The sequence below is a fragment of the Medicago sativa genome, chromosome 4 (assembly GCF_051527215.1).
Source record: "Medicago sativa cultivar Bolivia chromosome 4, Bolivia_mono, whole genome shotgun sequence".
Taxonomy (NCBI): domain Eukaryota; kingdom Viridiplantae; phylum Streptophyta; class Magnoliopsida; order Fabales; family Fabaceae; genus Medicago; species Medicago sativa.
In genome coordinates, this window is record NC_140752.1 from 79,122,678 (window position 1) to 79,142,093 (window position 19,416).

The following is a 19,416-nucleotide window of genomic DNA, read 5'->3' on the forward strand; positions in this document are numbered from 1 at the left end:
GACCCGCCGTGAGAATACTACATAGTAAGTTATGCAATTGTCATAAGATATTCTCACAATGATAATAGTGTATATCGCTCTTGGACCTGAAACCACTATGATCCCTAGATGTGGACTCAAGTGCTTTGTTGCCATTCTAACGTTGTCTGTAAAAGGATAACCATAACGTTGGTTGATGGGTACTTGATGAAGCATGCTGAGGGACATGAGTGTCCTAGATGGGATTTGTCCCTCCTCATAAACAGGAGATATATCTTTAGGCCTCTTGATGAAATATGACTGTAAAACTGCATGGCCATGCCGAACTAAGTCAATATAAGATATTGGACTTATTCGTTATTCAGTATATTTCGGAATCAAGAAATATAAACATTGATCTATACAAGGGTGACAATATCTATGCCTTGGGATCAATAGAGATATCGAGACAAAGGAGTAATTGTACACATAAGTATTATCATGGAAAGGTTTCGTCAGATCACTTGACATTCTTGTCACTTGGGTAGCAATGATGTGTTGCTAGATACCGCTCATTGTTTATAATATTAAATATTAGATTTAATATTATTGCCAACGTGACTAGAACCACTACACCATTTATCCTCTTCGGCAACAGTAGAAAAGCGTTGCCAGTACTATGAAAAACGTTGCCAAAAAGAATAGGTGACGTTTTTCGAGCGTCTCCTATACGAGCGTCGCCTATTGTTTTAGGGGACGATTTTTCTCACTCTTTGGACACAGTTTTATTAAACGTCGCCTAAACTCTATGAAAAGGGGACGCTTATTAGCTCCACCTAAGGCAACACTTTTACGTGTTGCCTAAAGGTCAAACAATAGGAACATGCGAAAACGTAGCCATAGATTAAAATTTGAAAAAAAAATTAAAAAAATACGGTCATGGCTGAACCATGGCTAATGGATTTTTTTTTTATAAAAAAAAAAAAAAACTAGCATCTGCATATGGTCAATTCATGGAATTTTGTTTTGTCTATAAGATGAAATCAAGTAATTTCTAACGAGATATAATACTAAAATATGAGCAAAATTTGACTCATCCGTACAAGTCAAACAACATATTTTACCATTCGCATATCAATACACATTTATTTTCAATGATACAAGAGCATTTCTACACCAAATACACACAACAACATACTTTACAAATGAAATCACGACATAAATCGAACCAATGCCGAGACATATTGCAGTGTGTTCCACATAATGACCAACATTACTTCATTCCACTTAACCCACTTCATATCACCAGCTGCCTTATAAATTGCTAGTATAAAGAACAAAGTAAAACAAGTCAATGATGCAGTTAATATGTTTAAGGAAAACAAAACAAGATATAGTTTAAAAGCACAAGTTTACCTCACTACCAAAATCAACGTACATATCTAGGAGCATCAACCCTCTTCGAGTTCAATTTCTTTCCACACAATATAGGTGGCCTTGACAAATGTAAGGTTCATGGACTTGCTTCTAAAAACTTGTGGATGTCTTCATTTTTTTAGAAAGGGAATTTTCTGCTAAGAACATAGAAACAAAAAAAAAATTCATTCATAACTATCATTTGCAGCCACAAATACCATTCCACGTCGAATTCAATGATGGGGTCAAACTAAACATGCACACCTTATGCCTAGCCAACACACTGTCAAGTACTATCTAATTATAATAATCAATTATATATATAAGTTCCTTTTACATATTAAGCTCACCAACTAAATTTACCTTACCACCAAAATCAACATGACGTGAGCAGGAATATTCACCGCATGAAGCTCATTTTCTTTCAACAAAATAGATGTCACCTGGAAAAAAAATCAAGCATTAAATCAATTCCAATTCTCACATAACCGTGAATTGAAAAAAGGAAACTCGTCTTCGAAGAGATGGTGATGTCACGCTATTCAAGGGATATTAGGGATCACCATGGTCTCAAGTTTCAACAAAATCTCACTATAACTTATGTTCTCTTCTAACTCCATATACACCAAAGTTTCCAACTAATCCAAATCTAACTTTCAAGAGCACCAACATCACAAGCTAAATATCATGACACCATAATATAATCTAATAAACCTTAGAATAATTACGCAATTACCAATTTGAATACACAATTACTCGATAGCTCCATATACAATTTGAATAAATACTATGATTCACCTCTAACTTATATTTCCCCAAATACTCTCAACCATGCCATAATACTCTACTGCCTTTCCATCCTACTTCTAAGAATTTATCCCAATAAAAGCATCACTTCAAGAATCAAAATTTATACAACATCAAAGTTTGCAAATTTCTAAATTTATTTCAAGCCTATACAAATCAAATTCTTCACTTATAACTAAACAATCCCAAGAAACACCAAAGTAACTTAAACTAACTCGATCCTTTGTAGACACAACTAAAGAGAATCATGACATTTTCATTTTATTTTCTTAACAAACTAATAGCATAACAAGAATCATAAGCTAATATCAAAATTAATCAAACCTAAACCAAGTTATTCTTAAATTCTAAAGGAAGAGAAAGTTAAGATTCAATGTAAAAGTTAAGATTCAAATTTGATGTCGTACTTTCTTTGCCAACTCAACACTTATCTCACATGAAGATGTAAATCAGAACTTTTAGTAGGACCTCGACCATCTTTTACGTACCCTTCTTACATTGTCCATTATGGCATACAACAACGAACTACAAAGGGAAAAAATATTACATAGCTATACAACACAATCTATTAACACACAAGCGCAGCTCTCAGTAACAAATATTTCCAAAGTATGATATAAACTACATCAAGAATGTCTAGCAAAGTAAACACCAAAGGAATCCAACAACCTCTAACCAATATTTTGATATATACAATGCAATCATACCTTATTGTACTCTACTTAAAAGCCATGATATTACCAAATGAATCCAACAACCTCTAACCAATATTTTTCCATCACAGTTTTATTCATTTTCAGCTCAACATGAAAGAAGTATCAACATATCCACAATTTTTTTTTCCAGCCCATCAGGTTATCTAACAAGAACCTAAAAAAAATATTAACAAAAATAACAACGACCCATACTTCAAAATCATGAAATTAACACATAGAAGTAGGAAAATGATGAAATGAAGAATAAAATTGTTCTTTCGCTCAATCTTATCTATTCACAATAGCTAAATATTTGTATATATCATTCAAAAGTAAAAAACCACACCATTCAAAATTAGAAACAATGTAAAACAAAATAATCAATGGCAAAAAACACACGACAGTAGAATACAGATTCTCATATTTGGATAATAAATAGTGAAAAATCAAAAGGGTTGAAACTGAAACGGTGACAGAGTGATAAAATCAATAATAAGCAAAACTGAAATTGAAAGTAGGGAGAAACTAAACATACCGTGAGATTAGAAAATTTAAATCGATTAGGGATTTGAGGTGTGAAGAGTACCAATTTGGGGGTTAAAGTGTGAAGAGATAAATCGTAGATCTGAGGCGTAAAGAGAAACAGTTTGAGGTGAGAAGCGAGTTGTGTGAGGCGTCGGAGGGATTCAATAAGCTTTTGGATTTGAGGCGTGAACTGCAATTTGTTTGGGTTTGAGGCGAAGGTGTGTCTCGAAGCTGAACAGCCATTTGCGTGGAGGGATTCAAGAACCGTTAGGGTCGAAGATGTGCCATTTTCGTGAAGACAAAGTGGGTTTAGAATCTAGATATGGATTTGATATGGATTTGGGATTCTGGAAGGTGAGAAACTGAGAATCAATTTGGGATTTTAGGCGTGAAGTGTCTCACGGATAAAATGTGTTTTAGAAGATTTTCTATTTATATTTTATTTTATTTTTTAACTTATATTTTCTAATTAAGTAGTAGTAATTATGTGTAATTGTTCACCAAAAAAAAAAAAAAAAATTATGTGTAATTATGTTTATTAATATATATATATATATATATATATATATATATATATATATATATATATATATATATATATATAATAATCTGACGGGATGGAGGAATGGAGTGTGTCTTAGACACTTATTATTTCTTTTACTTAATAAAAAAGGAGACATGCTATATTTTTCTAATAATAATAATTTAACCCGTAAAATAATTAAATAATTGAACTCAAGAGGTTAATAAGCTCTGTGAAAAATGAATTGTTCGAAGGAACTCGAATTCGATTCTTAAAAAAGGAGACATGTTATATTTTTCTAATAATAATAATTTAACCCGTAAAATAATTAAATAATTGAACTCAAGAGGTTAATAAGCTCTTTGAAAAATAAATTGTTCGAAGGAACTCGAATTCGATTCTTATATAAAACAATTGTTTGATAGACTTTACTTGTCCCCCGATCAAATTCGAAATAATAGGACCCTTTCTCATTGAAACCAAAAGGTTAAATAGAACCATTTCCTCTAGGAACCAAAAGGCGCGTTTTTTTTTTTTTATGAAATTTTGATTTTAATTAAAAGCAAAGTGGGTCATGTTAACTTGTGCCCCAAGGACACAAGATAAGAAACTCAAAAGTAGAAATATTCCCTCAAATTTTTTGCATTCTATTTATTATAATTTCAAAAATTAAATTAAATGCACACATTCCAACAAAAAATTATTATGTTGGGTTCCTTATCTTGTGCCTTAAGGGCACAAGTTAACATTTCCCAAAGTAAAAATATAAATTCTATTTGCTTTCCAATTATAACAAATCATGAAAATTTCTAATGTTTTGTGTCGCTTGTCGAAAATTTCTAATTTTTTTTGTGTAAAGCCATATTTAAATATTCTTAACATTTCTCTAAAAAATTATTAAAAAAATTCAATTTCTAAGTTGATTTTTTGGACTTCACGTATATTATATTTATAGGGTCATAAATAATAAGAATCTCGAATTACATGGTTTATTATTTTACAAGATCAATTTTCAGACTTCGAGTATATTACAGGGTCAATTTCAATAATTAACCCAAAAAATAATAATTGAAATTCTTATTTTTTTTAGTGACACCAACAACAATCTTTATTATAGAAAAAGTTGATGAAGGGTATAATTGGAATAATGAAAAAGTAAGTATAGATATACTCATCTAGTTTGTTACACTTTTTAAAGGATAAAAGAAAAAAATTGGACATATATATACTTATATCGTGTTTGTTACACTTTAATATTTGAATTTATTTTTATCTATTTGTTATATGAGTTATTTGTATTGAAAGTTGAAGTTATTTTGGAAAGAGTAAAAATCAGCTCAAAAGAGTCAAACACATACTATTATATATAATATTTGAATTTATTTTTATCTATTTGTTATATGAGTTATTTGTATTGAAAGTTGAAGTTATTTTGGAAAGAGTAAAAATCAGCTCAAAAGAGTCAAACACATACTATTATATATAATTATTATATACTCCCTCTGTCTTTTTTTTTTGTGGTGGCCGAGGTTCGAACCCCGGACCTTGTATATTTTATGCATTGTCCATACCAACTGAGCTAAGCTCGCGATGACCCTCTATCTTATTTTAATAGTTGTTTAGAGTTGTATGCGGTTTTTAAGAAAATGATATTAATATATTATTTTCATATTAATATATGCTATTGTTATTATATTATTATTTTTCCATAATAATAGAACAAAAGCTTTGTGAAAGGTCCCGTAAAAAAAAACGTGTGAGAAGGTTTCTATATATATATATATATATATATATATATATATAGTGGAAGTAATAAAAAAATGAGAGAGAGAAAAGGAATAATTGATAATGAATTTATGACCATAAATGTTTTTTTTTTTTTGTTAAGTAGTCTAATGACTAGAATTCACCTTTTTCAGGGTGAATAAGTGGGGTGTGTGGGGTTCGAACCCGACCCCTGCATATAATAATGTATGTACCTGTCAACTGAGTTATGCTCGCGGTGACTCCTTTTTTTTCTTCATTAGATGATAGAGGTAGAAATTGGTGTAGGAGAATTATTTTGGGATAACTTTAAACATTTTGGATTAAATGTAATGAATAGATGAGATTTGATGTCAATCTAATTTTGACACGTGTTATTTGATCTCATCCCATATATTATTATTATTAATTATCCATATATTATATTTTAAATATTTTTTATTATTTTTTTAATAATGTTTGGAGGGAAGATTTGATTTTTGGTGAACAAGTTTAGATGGATTCAACATTGAAGGAATGTCTTTTGTTAAAAATAAAGTAGCAATCTAAAATTGTCCCCAAAGATATTTGAGGGGACAATTATCAAATATTGCCAGAGAAATAATATTGTGACACTTTAAAAACGTCCCCAAAAGTATTTAAGGGGACAATTCACGATCTTTGCCTAAGAAATAATAGAGTAACGCTCCAAAAACGTCCCCAAAAGTATTTTAGGGGACGTTTTTCAGGAGTTGCGAAAATATTTTTGGCAACAGCCATAAATCGTTGCCTTAGTGACTTTTAGGGGACAATTTTTACACGTCCCCTAAAAAAGTGTTGCCAGAGACAATAAATGGTGTAGTGAACCTATAGGGTCACACACAAAGAACAGTCAAAAGAGAAATATATAAGTATGACTTATATAAGGGGTGCGTTTAGTAAATAACGCTAATTAGTTAGCAAAATTACTAAACTCGTTGTTGGGCTTACTGAAGCCCAATAGTGACTTATGACTTGCAGAGCACACTAGAAGTTCTATAAATAGAACTCTGGTGCTGAAGGTTTTGGTTACACGTTTTTGAAGCAACCCCTTTCTTCTCTGCACTTCCAATTCATTGGCTAGCACCGAGTTTTGGAGGAGCACTGTTCGTGTGGACTTGCTAGAGGCTTTGCTGCTTGCTGCTTGCTTGGCTGTGATCGAGATTTCAGTTTCCATTTCCAGCTTTCAGATTCCACAGTTCAAGGTAACAATCGAATCACTGATTCATGTTTGAATTTCGTAATGATCCAAGGAAAGAAAATCGAAATTCTTCTTCTTCTTCTTCTTCTTCCGCTGTGTATGATATCTTTCGATTTTCCTTCAAATAATGCTCCTCTTTATTCCTCAAAGTCCACAAAGCATGACAACTTATAGCCACAAAGATAGTAGTATTTTTGTTTCCTTTTCTTAAAATATGTGTTAATTTTACTTGTTAACGAGATAAGACCCTTTGGATTAAACAGTTGTGTATACCAACACACGTTGGCTCAGTTGGTAAGGAACGGGCAACTTCCTTGCAGAAGGTTGTGTGTTCGATTCCCTCTGCCGATGTGAGGGCAGTGTTGGTGGGTGATCTGTAAGTACCTTTATAAGTGCCCTTTGGGCCCGGAAGCGTGCCCTGACCCTGGTGGTGACCGGAGCCGAACCCACCCAAACTTTCTGTAACCAAAAAAAACAGTTGTGTATATTTTGTGAAAATAATGAATATGCTAAAAGAATTGTTTCTAGTATTTTAAAGAATGTATCATTTATAGCTAGCATATCAATAATTCACCATAACTTTTTTTTGTTAATTCTTTTATATATCAAGGACTAATTACACATAAATAGAAGACAAGTGGGTAATAAGCTGCGCCACTAGATCTTTTTTCATAGCAAAACCAATTATCGTAAACACAACATTCATGGATTTAGGAAACATGACATTCTTGTGCACGACCCTTTGAACTCTATGTAAAAGGTCAACAACATCTGATGCTAGGAAACCAGATGTATCAAAAGCAAATGGTATAAAAACATGTTGATTGTGAGAACAAGTTTTCTCATGTTTGGCTATTTTGTTTGACGCAACTTTTAGGGTTGTCTGTCTTGCCAAAAAGCCGCGACACCTAATCCCACAAGTGGTGAAACTCCGGTCAAATCCACACATGCATGTTTTCCTCATACCCATCCGTACACCATAACATTTGCATGCCTAAGTGTCGATTTCCTATTTAGTGGGTCAGTAAGGAAGTTCACAGACGTCTTCTTCTTCACTAATACTCTCGCCCACCTGAATATATAAAAAATGATATCCCTAACAAAGCCATGTCTATACTTATAGCAGTAAGCTTCTTACAATGAACTGTATACTCTCCAAAAGTATTTAGGCACGCTTTACGACAAATATGACACACCTCATCAATACGAAATAGTGGAATCATAAAGGATATCTAAAGATAGTGTGGTACTATAATGATTCATTTTATAGTCTCACATATGTAGCAAGCAACAAATTAAAATAAATACATATTTAAAAAAATAAAAGTAGGAAAATATTAATTTGTGCCGTTAAAACACATGTTAAGGAAATTGTGTCAATTTATTCTTCTAGAAATTGAAATTAATGTTTTGTAATAAATATTTTCTATTTATAAAATCTTTAACAAGTGCACAAGTATGACTTTCCTTCAAAAAAGTTAGTATGACTCATAGAATTAGGGTCTTGTTAACTAATGTCTCCGGGACACTAGTTAAGGAAACAAAAAAAGAAATATTTGCATTGAAAACATCATTTTTTTACATTTTTTAAACTTTGACCACACAAGTTCCAAGATACTTATAATATATTTGATTTTCTTAATTGGTGCCCCGAGGACACTAGTTAACATTTTCCGTAGAAGTAATACTCCCTACGTTTCAAAATGAGTGTCACTTTAGCCAATTGCACACATATTAAGGAGTGAAATGAAATAATCATTAGACATAACACTTTTACTAAACTGCCATCACTTTTACTAAATTGAATATTGTGTGAAAGAAAAATTGGAAGAAAAAAATTAAAGATGTATTGAAAATGTAAAATGACATTCATGTTAAAACAAATTTTTGACCAAAGTGACACTCATTTTGAAACAGAGACACTATTATTTTCATGAGTGGGTATGCAAAATCCAACCATAAAGAAAAAAGAAACCCTTGTTAGAAGAATTGTGCGGAGGCGGTGCAAGTCAACAGATTCTATCGTGCCGTATCGTAAGGGTTAACATGTCACACTTTATCCACGTGTCATGCTTTTATTGGTAGAACTGCCGTTACCGTAATTAAACCTCCTATCGTGTTTTGCTATAAAACCAAAAACAACCTGGTAAACCAATCTTCGCATTAGCAACAAACTCACCGTTCCCTTGGTTGCAGAGAACCGAAAAAGAGATTCGTACCAAACCTAGCACACAACACCGTTCGTTTCAATTCCAATTCAAGGTATCATCTACTCTTTATTCTCATCCCAATTAACACTTCGATTATTATCATTATCTAGAATCGTTTATGTCAAATTTGAATTTGATTTAGGTTTTTAGACATCGGTTATTAATTGAATCTGTTAGAATTCGAATTTTAGGGTTTATCGTGTGTCTTCATTAGGTAGATGATCAATTCAATTTTATGTTGATCAAAGATGGTCTTCAGATCTTTGAATAAGGGGTTAAGTGTACATATAAATCGTCAGATATATGGATTATTTATTTTATTGTATGAATTTAAAATTTCCTTTAATTAGATTAGTCTCTGAATTTTCATTCGATTGATTTATTGATTGGAAAATATTTATAAAATTGTAATCTTGTAACCAGGGTTGCTATTGATTATTAGGGAGAATTTGATGAGTAAGTTTTGACAATGTTTCCCTGTAAATATACTAGGTGATCTTATGTTTCCAATCCTCTGTAACCCGTAGTCTTTACTTTGTTGCACCTATAATATTTAACTGCTGATTGATTGATTTGTTATTGTTTGTTTTGGATTATATTATAGATGAGTTATTCATTTGTTTTTGTTTGTTTGGGATTATATTATAGATGAATGATTCATTTATTTATATTTTTGTTTATTTTGGATTATATAAATGAATGATCCATTGTTAGAATTCGAATTTTAGGGCTTACGTGCATTTTTGACACCTTAACTTTTAAAAAGTTGCGATTTTGGCTCCAACAAAAAAGTCATTTTTTTTAAAGTGGTCAAAACCCCTAATTTTGCAAACTTAGGGGTGAATAGTGCCTTTAAGCCTATTATATATGATAGATTCATATTTTTTATTTTTTTGGATTATGTAAATGATTGAATCATTTGTTTTTCGTTTGTTTTGGGTGTGTAGATGCAAATCTTCGTCAAGACTCTTACCGGCAAGACCATCACTCTCGAAGTTGAGAGTTCAGATACCATAGACAATGTTAAGGCAAAAATTCAAGACAAGGAAGGGATCCCACCTGACCAGCAGCGTCTCATTTTTGCTGGCAAGCAGCTGGAGGACGGGCGTACCCTTGCAGATTATAACATCCAAAAGGAGTCCACCCTCCATTTGGTGCTCCGTCTCCGTGGTGGGATGCAAATCTTCGTGAAGACTCTCACTGGAAAGACAATCACCCTTGAGGTGGAGAGCTCTGATACCATTGATAATGTCAAAGCCAAGATTCAGGACAAGGAGGGCATTCCTCCAGATCAGCAGAGGCTCATCTTTGCTGGAAAGCAGCTCGAAGATGGCAGAACTCTTGCTGATTACAACATCCAGAAAGAGTCGACTCTTCACCTTGTCTTGCGTCTTCGTGGTGGCATGCAGATTTTTGTTAAGACCCTCACGGGCAAAACAATTACTTTGGAGGTAGAGAGCTCGGACACTATTGACAATGTGAAGGCCAAGATACAAGACAAGGAGGGTATCCCCCCAGACCAGCAAAGGTTGATTTTTGCTGGAAAGCAGCTTGAAGATGGCAGGACCTTGGCTGATTATAACATTCAGAAGGAATCAACCCTTCATCTTGTTCTACGTTTGAGGGGAGGCATGCAGATCTTTGTGAAGACTTTGACAGGAAAGACCATTACATTGGAGGTGGAAAGTTCAGATACCATCGATAATGTTAAGGCAAAAATACAGGACAAGGAGGGAATCCCACCTGATCAGCAGAGGTTGATCTTTGCTGGAAAGCAGCTTGAAGATGGTCGCACTTTGGCTGATTATAACATTCAGAAAGAGTCCACCCTTCACCTTGTCCTTCGTCTGAGGGGAGGTATGCAGATTTTTGTGAAGACATTGACCGGAAAGACCATCACCTTAGAGGTAGAAAGTTCAGACACAATTGATAATGTGAAGGCAAAAATCCAGGACAAGGAAGGAATCCCACCAGATCAGCAGAGGTTGATCTTTGCTGGGAAGCAATTGGAGGATGGAAGGACCCTTGCTGACTACAACATTCAGAAGGAGTCTACTCTTCACCTTGTTTTACGTCTTCGTGGTGGATTCTAAGTATGTCAGTGTTGCAAAGCTGTTTTAGGATGTGTTGAGGTTCCACAGGTCTTTGGTTTTTTTTTTTTTAGAACTTGGTCAATGGTCTGTAACGGCCTTTGAAAAACTATGTTTGATGTGGGTTTATGTTTGTTTCCGTCATTTTACTAAATAAATGTGGATAATTTGCTATCGTTGTGGAATTAAGTGATAATTACTTCTGCCATTTGAATTGGTTACCCATAAGTTTTCTATTATCCTGGACGATAATTGCGTCTTTCAGGTAGGAAAAATATTTGTCATATCTGTAATACAGTAGTAGTTTACTCTGATTTGTCAATAAAGTGACCTTTTATTTCATATAAAAAGCTCAAAGACTAGCTTATTCCTGATCCTTGTTAGAAGGATAATCATGCCAAGCTCAAACATGGTACAGTTCACGGCTGGCAAAGAGATGCATTGGCATACTCTTGATGCCATCTTTAGCCTATTTGACAGATTTAATTTTGAAATCGTACATTATATTATAAAAAATGAAATATCAGTCACGCAAGGTCTCTTCACCGTTGGCTGCAAAGTTTTTAGAGAAATGCCACCAGCTGATTTTATGAATCTTATTTTACAAATTACACATACTTTTTTATTCGAAAAAAAGTTGTAAATTGTGTAGTTTTATTCGAAAAAAAATGTGAAAAATCCTACAAAATAAGAATTAAGAATGAATTTTTAATCGCTGCTTACAGCTGAGGGGAAAATCTGACCTTTCTATGATGTTTGGATGTCCAGGAGGCTTAAGCAACCTGTGGATAGAATTATTTTTTTTTGGTATGTTTTGAGAAGCAGCAGCCTGATAGAAGAGTAGAACCAAGAGTTTTGACTGGATATGTCGGCACTTCTAAGCTTACAACAAATTTCAACTGAAAAATGGAAGCACACTTGTAAGCAGCTGTAAAAAGAAAAATACACGGAGATAAAGGATGGATAACAAATGGAGGTGAGAAAGGAAATTCCAGTTTTCATATTTATGAATTCCAAGTAAAGGGAGGGGAAGGAAAAGGCTTAACACTATGGAATGATCAAATTCAAAGGTACGTTTAGAATTCACAGGCTTAATTAACACGTACCTGTGAAGTTATATTATTATACGTGTAAAACATTCACAGGTACGTTTAATTAATTTAGTTTTTATATTCATGAGTTAGTAGCTACAGGAAATTAAGAGAGGGATAATAGAGTTTAAAGTTAAATTGCTCCAAGCATTTGGACGTGAGCTACCGTTGAATGGAATTGAAGTTAAGCAACATGAGTATGTTCATATGGAAAAAGAAGCATAATCGGGGAAACATCAAACAATTACATACGTAGGTAGGATTGCAAAAGCATCAATACTCCATGGACTAGAAGAGGAAATTTAATTAGAGATGATGGGACACAAGATGTTTACAACCATACTTTCAAGAATCATGCATTGTAGTACCCCTCTGAAATTTGCATAATAGTGATTAACAATAAAAGCGGAATAGGTGATTGTTCCTGCTGTGGATCAAATATCGTCTAGATGTGGTGTGGTGACTGGTGATTCAAAGCACAACTGGGATAAAACATGTGTTTGATCGATGACTCATATCGCAATTGGGATATAATATGTAGCCAATGAATTAATTAAAAAATTTCTTTCAGGTTTAGCATTGTTTGATTTGAAGCATTACAAGATATTTTATTAACTGGAAATAAAGAGAGAAGCCAACTAACTCAATAATAACAATTTTCAATATCAAGGTGCTGGTATTTGAATTGAAGAATTTGTTGTTACAGGAAAATGCATTAAGAAGATCAACTACTATCTACTTATTTATTTATTTAGGCATTAATATTGCACATATTACATCATATCGTTGCATAAGCAAACATCACACAAAAGGTAAGCATTATTACAGCACTTAGTCTAAGTACAGAACTGAAACAACAGAGTAACTAAATTTGTTCTGGGTTCAACCGGAGATATCAATGGACTTCACTTCAGGCTTCTTGATCTCTTCTTTTGGAACAGTAACAGTGAGAACACCATTCTCCATAGCAGCTTTCACTTGATCCATTTTCGCATTCTCTGGCAATCTGAACCTCCTCATGAATTTTCCACTGCTACGCTCCACGCGATGCCATTGATCATTCTTATCTTCTTTCTCGACATTCCTCTCTCCGCTTATCTGAAGAACTCTGTCATCTTCAATTTCAACCTTCACTTCCTCTTTCTTCAACCCTGGAAGATCAGCCTTGAACACATGTGCTTCTGGGGTCTCCTTCCAATCAATCTTGGTGCTAACAAAGGCAGAATTCTCACGAGGGAATGAAGAAGCAGAAAGTGAAGAATTGGAGAATGGAAAATCCTTGAAGGGATCCCAAACATCAAGGGAGAATGGATCAAAAGTATTGCTCCTTCGGCCACCAAAGAAACTTGGAATCAACGACATTGAGAATTCTGAAAGAAAATGAAAGTGTTTGTAATTGTAATGTGAAGTGAACTTAAAATCAAATCAGTAGCGCTTGTTGTTTATTTTATTATTTCGATGGTTTTCTGGTTAAAGGGAGTAGCCGAGTATTTAAAAGAAGTGGATGAGTAATCTAGTACGTTCCAGAAATATTCTATAATTAACCAACTTTCTGGAAAATAATAAGAAACATTGTAGATTCTTCCACAGTCAACTAGAAGTCTCTAGATTATGACCATTGTATGACTTCCGGTTAAGTTTGGACTTTGCAGCCCAAAATTGCTTTTTCTTTTCCGGCCTAAATTTCTATTCTTTTTGTTGCTTCCCAAATTGCTATTTACTCCACCAAGAAACTTCTTCTAGTGCGTTTGGATGGAGGGTTTAGGAGGGGAGGGGAGGGGAGGGCTTAAATTTCATTTTTAAATTACAGACACTGTGAAATATTTTTTTAAAGAGTTAACATATTAACATGATAAACGATCATATAATAATTCAATCACACTTGATTTATTTTAGAGAAACTTGTTATATAGTCCATAATTTAAAAAAGAAAAACAAACCCTCCCCTCCCTTCCCCTTCTAAACCCTCAATCCAAACACACCCAAATTTGGGACCCATGTGAATTTTAATCAATCAAAGAGAGTGTGTTGAAAAGTGTGTGTTGATAACATTACTCATGTTAAATATAAGGGTTAATTTCTATCCTAAGGTGTGATAGTTTATGCTATGATGATAGGTTAACCAAGTCAGCTCATTTTCTACCAATCGATATAAAATATTCATTGGAAAGATTGACTCGACTATATATCAAGGAAATAGTCCGATTGCATGGAGTACCCTCAAGCATAATTTCAAACAGAGATCCGAGGTTTACCTCAAGATTTTGGGGAAGTCTCCATCAAGAATTGGGCACAAAATTGAGGATGAGTTCCGCATATCATCCGCAGACGGATGGACAATCAGAGCGTACAATTCAATCCCTAGAAGATTTATTGAGAGCTTGTGTCTTAGAACATTCAGGAAATTGGGATGAACTATTGCCACTAATTGAATTTACTTATAACAATAGTTTTCATTCTAGTATAGGCATGGCTCCTTATGAAGCTCTATATGGGCGAAGATGCAGAACTCCTTTATGCTGGTATGAGACAGGAGAAAATCTTGTTTTAGGACCAGAGGTAGTACAACAAACCACAGAGAAAATAAAGATGGTTCAGGAGAAAAAGAAAATTGCACAAAGTAGATAGAAAAGCTATGCTGACAAAAGGAGATGACCCCTTGAATTCCAAGAAGGTGATCACATATTCTTGAAAGTCACACCAAATGACTGGGGTTGGTAGAGTAATGAAATCTAGGAAACTTACACCGAGATTTATTGGACCTTATCAAATTCTTCGACGAGTCGGCCCCTGCCAAGTTGCTTTACCTCCATTTCTTTCAAACCTAAATAATGTTTTTCATGTTTCTCAGTTAAGAAAATATATTCCAGACCCTTCTCATGTCATTGAGCCTGATACAGTACAATTAAAAGAAAACTTAACATATGAGACGTGACCTGTTAAAGTTACGGACAGAAAAATGAAGCAGCTCAGGGGTAGACAGATTCCTTTGGTAAAAGTAATATGGGATGAGACGAGTGGAGATGTTACGTGGGAATTGGAAGAGAACATATGAGAGAAATACCCGTACTTGTTTTAAGGTAAGCAAATTTCGAGGACGAAATTTTATTAAGTGGGGGAGAGTTGTTACATTCAATTTTTTTTTACATTAAATATTTTCTTTTTGCACTAAAAACTCAATGATTTTTCTAGTAAAATGTACATTATAGCATCTTAGTTAGTATTAGCTATATATATATATATATATATTACATGTAGTATATTTTGTAATTCAAAATAAGAAGTTTCATTATTTATCTATATAAATATATGCAACATTTAGTAACTAAACCCTATTAATTAACTTAGAATTAATATAACATAAAACTAAGTTTTTTTTTTGTTGAAAGGAACATAAAACTTATGACATAAGACTAAGTTAGAAAAATGACATAAGACTAAGGTGTAAATGCATTCTCTACATGCTAGAATTCTCTACCAATGAAGTAAGCACATGCATGCATGAATTAATAAAATAGTAACTAGATGCATGGATTAGGATAATATATATATATATATATATATATATATATTAATTAAGCACATGTACAATGAACTCAACCAATAATAAATTTGATCTTATCTTACTAAATACTTGGCTAACTTAATTGAGTGCCACATTGCACTAATTTTCACCATGAGATTAACTTCTTACTCTTCCATTTTTACTATAGATACTACACTCTTTGCTCAAGTTACTCACAAGCAAATCAAAAACATTCCACTACACAAGCTAGTCCTCCTTAATATAAGAAGATTCAATGTTGTGGAAAAACCCAAACTGGTCATCCTATACAACTGACACGTCCTAAATTAAGGGGTAAAAGAAGTCTAAATAATGCTTTTTGTAACTAAATGAACACCTAAGTACCAAGTTATGTTTGTTTGGTTTCATTGCACTTCAAAATGCTTTTCCCGGTTTAATGCTGACTGAAGATGGTTGAGTACGTTTGAGAGGCAAATAAGATAGTTTGCTTTTACTAGAAAAAATTGCAACTACCAATGACAGCAGCAGCTGATTTGTGTCAGTGTGTCTCAAATCAATATATTTAATGTGTCCTCTACACAATTACCAACCAAATTTGGGGGCAAGTTCTCAAATTCAAATTCAATCAAATTAATTTTGAATATATATACAAGTGAATACTCATATACTCTATCTCACCATTCTCTTATTTTCATCTTCTCTCATTCAACAAAGTTCAAAAAATGTTCTACACATGAAGATTTTTTCAACTCTATCTTCAAGCTTCAAATACAAAATGAGCAAACCTGCAATACATCAAGGTAAAAGACTTTGTAGCAACACACTTTTATGAAAGATTCAACACACTTTTATTCAAGATTCAATACTCCATTTCATTCATTGTTCTTCATAACAAAAATTTTTCTTTAACAAAAACTGTTTTCTTTGCTAAAAAGTATTTTTCATTTTTTTTCCATATCATCATGACAGTTCTACATCAAAGGTATACAAAACAACATTCATGATTTTGTATTTCTTTTCTATTACTTTTTCCTTCTTTATTGAAAAAAATAAAGAAAGCGAAAATACACACAACAATGGATGAGTTTTGGTTCTATGCGACAAACTTCAAAGAGATTATTATGCAGAAATAAACTACCTTGATTTTAGTCCAAAATAGTTCTTATTTTATTCAGGAGTTTTAATCTTTTATTATTTTATATCTAAATATATCTATTATGTCAAACAAAAATTTTATAAACCTACTTTTGTAGATCTATATAGATATATTATATAACAAACTGTATTTAACAAATTGTCCAAAAAAATTATTATTTCTCTCTAAATTATATTAAGAAAATCATTATTGCTCTCTAAATTATTTTAAGAAAATAATGAAGAAGAAATATAGAATCCAAAAACATTTTCAACAAGAACATCTTATACTTCTCTGATTGAGAGCTTTTGTTCACTTTTTACTCTTTACCTTTTGCTAAGCTCAAATTCTGTTCTTCCACTTCATTTTGCAGGAATTAAAAGTTTCTCTCCTTTCTCCTGAGTCATGTAGACCGATTTTCTGTAAAATATGAATAAAATATATTATTATTTTTTCAGTCGGTTTTCTAAAAAGTATTTTCATATTTTTTTTAATATCATGTAAAACTAACTACACTTTGTATTTCTTTTCAAAATTTTGTATTTCTTTTCTATTACTTTTTCCTTCTTTTTATTGAAAAAAATAAAGAAAGAAAACGGAAATACACATAGCAACAAATAGCAGTATAAAAAAAATGTTTTAAACCAATGGATAAGGTATGGTTCTATGCTACAAACTACAAAGTTTTAAAGATTTAAACCAATGGATAAGAGTTTTTGTGAACATTTTCCTCTTTACCTTTTGCTAAGCTCAAATTCTGTTCTTCCACTTCATTTTCTAGAAAGTTAAGAGTTTCTCTCCTTTCTCCAATCAGCGGTGACCGATTTTCTGTAAAATATAAATAAAATTAATATTTTTCAACAAACAAAAATCACATGAAATCAGGGTATAAATACTCTTTTGAATTATTAAAATGAATTATTATTTTTTAAAATAAGTTTAAAATTTGTTTTTTCTGTGTACATAAATAAATCATTTAAATGATAGAAAAAAAATATTAAACAAGGTTTACACATAATTATTTTTTTTGTCTATCACGTAAATAATCAATTTCATTGAAATTAAAGAAAAAAAAAGTTCTTTGAAAACAACAACAAAATAATTTACAAAACAATATTTACCAGCAAAACATAATTTTTTTTGTTGACTTATAACCAATTTCGTTTCCTCACAATAAACTTATCTTTTCCTTTAATAAATGTGATTTTGTTGTTGCATGTATCAAATAAATAAATAGTGATGAAGAAATCAATTTCATATAATTAAGGATATGAATATAAAAGCTGACCTTAAAAGCCTTTGATTTGTTGTTGTTATTTGTTGCATGTGTGAAAGAAGTAGATGATGAAGGTTCCAGATCTGCTGCACAATTCCATGATTGAGATCCAAGTTTGTCGAAAATGGGAATTATAGACTTTTGTAAGCTGTCCATTGAAGATTCCATGTCAAAACTACAAAAAAAAAAAAATAGAGAAAGAGGGATGAGTTGCTCGTGTTCTGACTTTCTAGAGACTCTCCAAAAAGAATCTATTAAAGAAAGAATTTTTTTCAAAAAGAAAAAACAGAGTTGTAACTTTTGTTAAATAAAAAATAAAAAACAGGGATCGTATATAGAAGGAAAAAAAAAATTGATTTGCAAAAGAAAAATATCATTCACCAGAAAAAAAAACCTTATTTCCTGAACAAAAGTTTCATTTTATATTTTTTAATTCAAAATTGGAATAAAAATGATAATTTTTTGTGGTAAAGAAACCCATCTATTTTTGCATGAACCAAAAAATAACTCCAAACGAAGTCTTCAAGGAAATTGCAATATAAAAGCTTCTTTATCAAAGATCCAGGAAAAGGATTACCAAAATAATAACATTAGTATTAGATCTAAAAAAACCTAAAACAGATTCATTAATCTACAAAAACAAATCTTACATCTCTTGAAAATATTAGTCTTTCACTTTGATTTTTGCAGAGGAGGCTAACGATGGCTGCAAAATCGGAGAGAAATTGGACTCAATATTCATACTTTCCTTGATCTCAAAATAAATAAGGGGGTTTTGTATAGGATAATGAGACGATAAAAATGGTGGCTTTATTTATATGTACGGTGGTCGGAGTAAGTTGCAGATGAAGAGAGAAGGAGGTTTTCGTGGTTTAATGGGAAATGAAAATTAGGGTTTGTTATGGAAAGTTATCTATTGGGCCTAACCATTACAATTAACCTATTTTTTAAATTGCTTTTTAGACTCCTATTTTTTTCAACTATAATTTTGTTTTGAAGATTGATATTTATTCTTTATTATCTTTAATCATATTTTTTAGGGTCCTTTAATCACATTCTTCATTGTGAAAGTCCTCTTTTAAAATGATTATTATACACGTAACAAGTTGGCTAACATATTCTAAAATTGTATAGGTCAATTATTATTATACACTTGAGAAATTGTCGTTTCTAAAATTCCA

At 32.3% G+C, this 19,416-nt stretch overlaps 1 protein-coding gene, 2 long non-coding RNA genes and 1 pseudogene across 10 annotated transcripts; 1 reads left to right on the forward strand and 3 right to left on the reverse strand.

Annotated features, from left to right (window-relative positions):
* Positions 1-1,058: 1,058 nt before the first annotated feature.
* Positions 1,059-3,819, reverse strand: LOC146932313 (uncharacterized). 5 transcript variants are annotated; one of them, XR_015007057.1, is made up of 5 exons: positions 3,412-3,819; positions 2,589-2,706; positions 1,738-1,817; positions 1,375-1,529; positions 1,059-1,282 (listed from the first exon to the last, which is right to left on the reverse strand). It is a non-coding gene; the product is annotated as an uncharacterized LOC146932313 (long non-coding RNA). The 5 variants fall into 5 exon arrangements; XR_015007060.1 differs by having other exon boundaries at positions 1,375-1,532; XR_015007059.1 differs by lacking the exon at positions 2,589-2,706 and having other exon boundaries at positions 1,743-1,817; positions 3,412-3,818.
* Positions 3,820-9,067: 5,248 nt separating this feature from the next.
* On the forward strand, positions 9,068-11,557 carry LOC146932314 (polyubiquitin). 2 transcript variants are annotated; one of them, XM_085703955.1, is made up of 2 exons: positions 9,068-9,169; positions 10,065-11,557. In XM_085703955.1, exon 2 carries the CDS (start codon positions 10,065-10,067, stop codon positions 11,208-11,210), a length of 1,146 nt encoding a protein of 381 aa, XP_085560081.1. In that variant the 5' UTR covers positions 9,068-9,169; the 3' UTR covers positions 11,211-11,557. The 2 variants fall into 2 exon arrangements, with proteins under 2 accessions (XP_085560081.1, XP_085560082.1); XM_085703956.1 differs by lacking the exon at positions 9,068-9,169 and adding an exon at positions 9,201-9,573.
* A 1,397-nt stretch (positions 11,558-12,954) lies between these two features.
* Positions 12,955-13,660, reverse strand: LOC146932315 (18.1 kDa class I heat shock protein pseudogene; annotated as a pseudogene). Its single transcript, XR_015007062.1, has one exon. The product of XR_015007062.1 is annotated as an 18.1 kDa class I heat shock protein pseudogene (transcript).
* Positions 13,661-16,368: 2,708 nt separating this feature from the next.
* LOC146932316 (uncharacterized) lies at positions 16,369-19,099 on the reverse strand. Of its 2 annotated transcripts, XR_015007049.1 has the most exons (5): positions 18,886-19,099; positions 18,248-18,410; positions 17,698-17,787; positions 17,290-17,379; positions 16,369-16,609 (listed from the first exon to the last, which is right to left on the reverse strand). It is a non-coding gene; the product is annotated as an uncharacterized LOC146932316 (long non-coding RNA). The 2 variants fall into 2 exon arrangements; XR_015007048.1 differs by lacking the exon at positions 17,698-17,787.
* Positions 19,100-19,416: the final 317 nt, after the last annotated feature.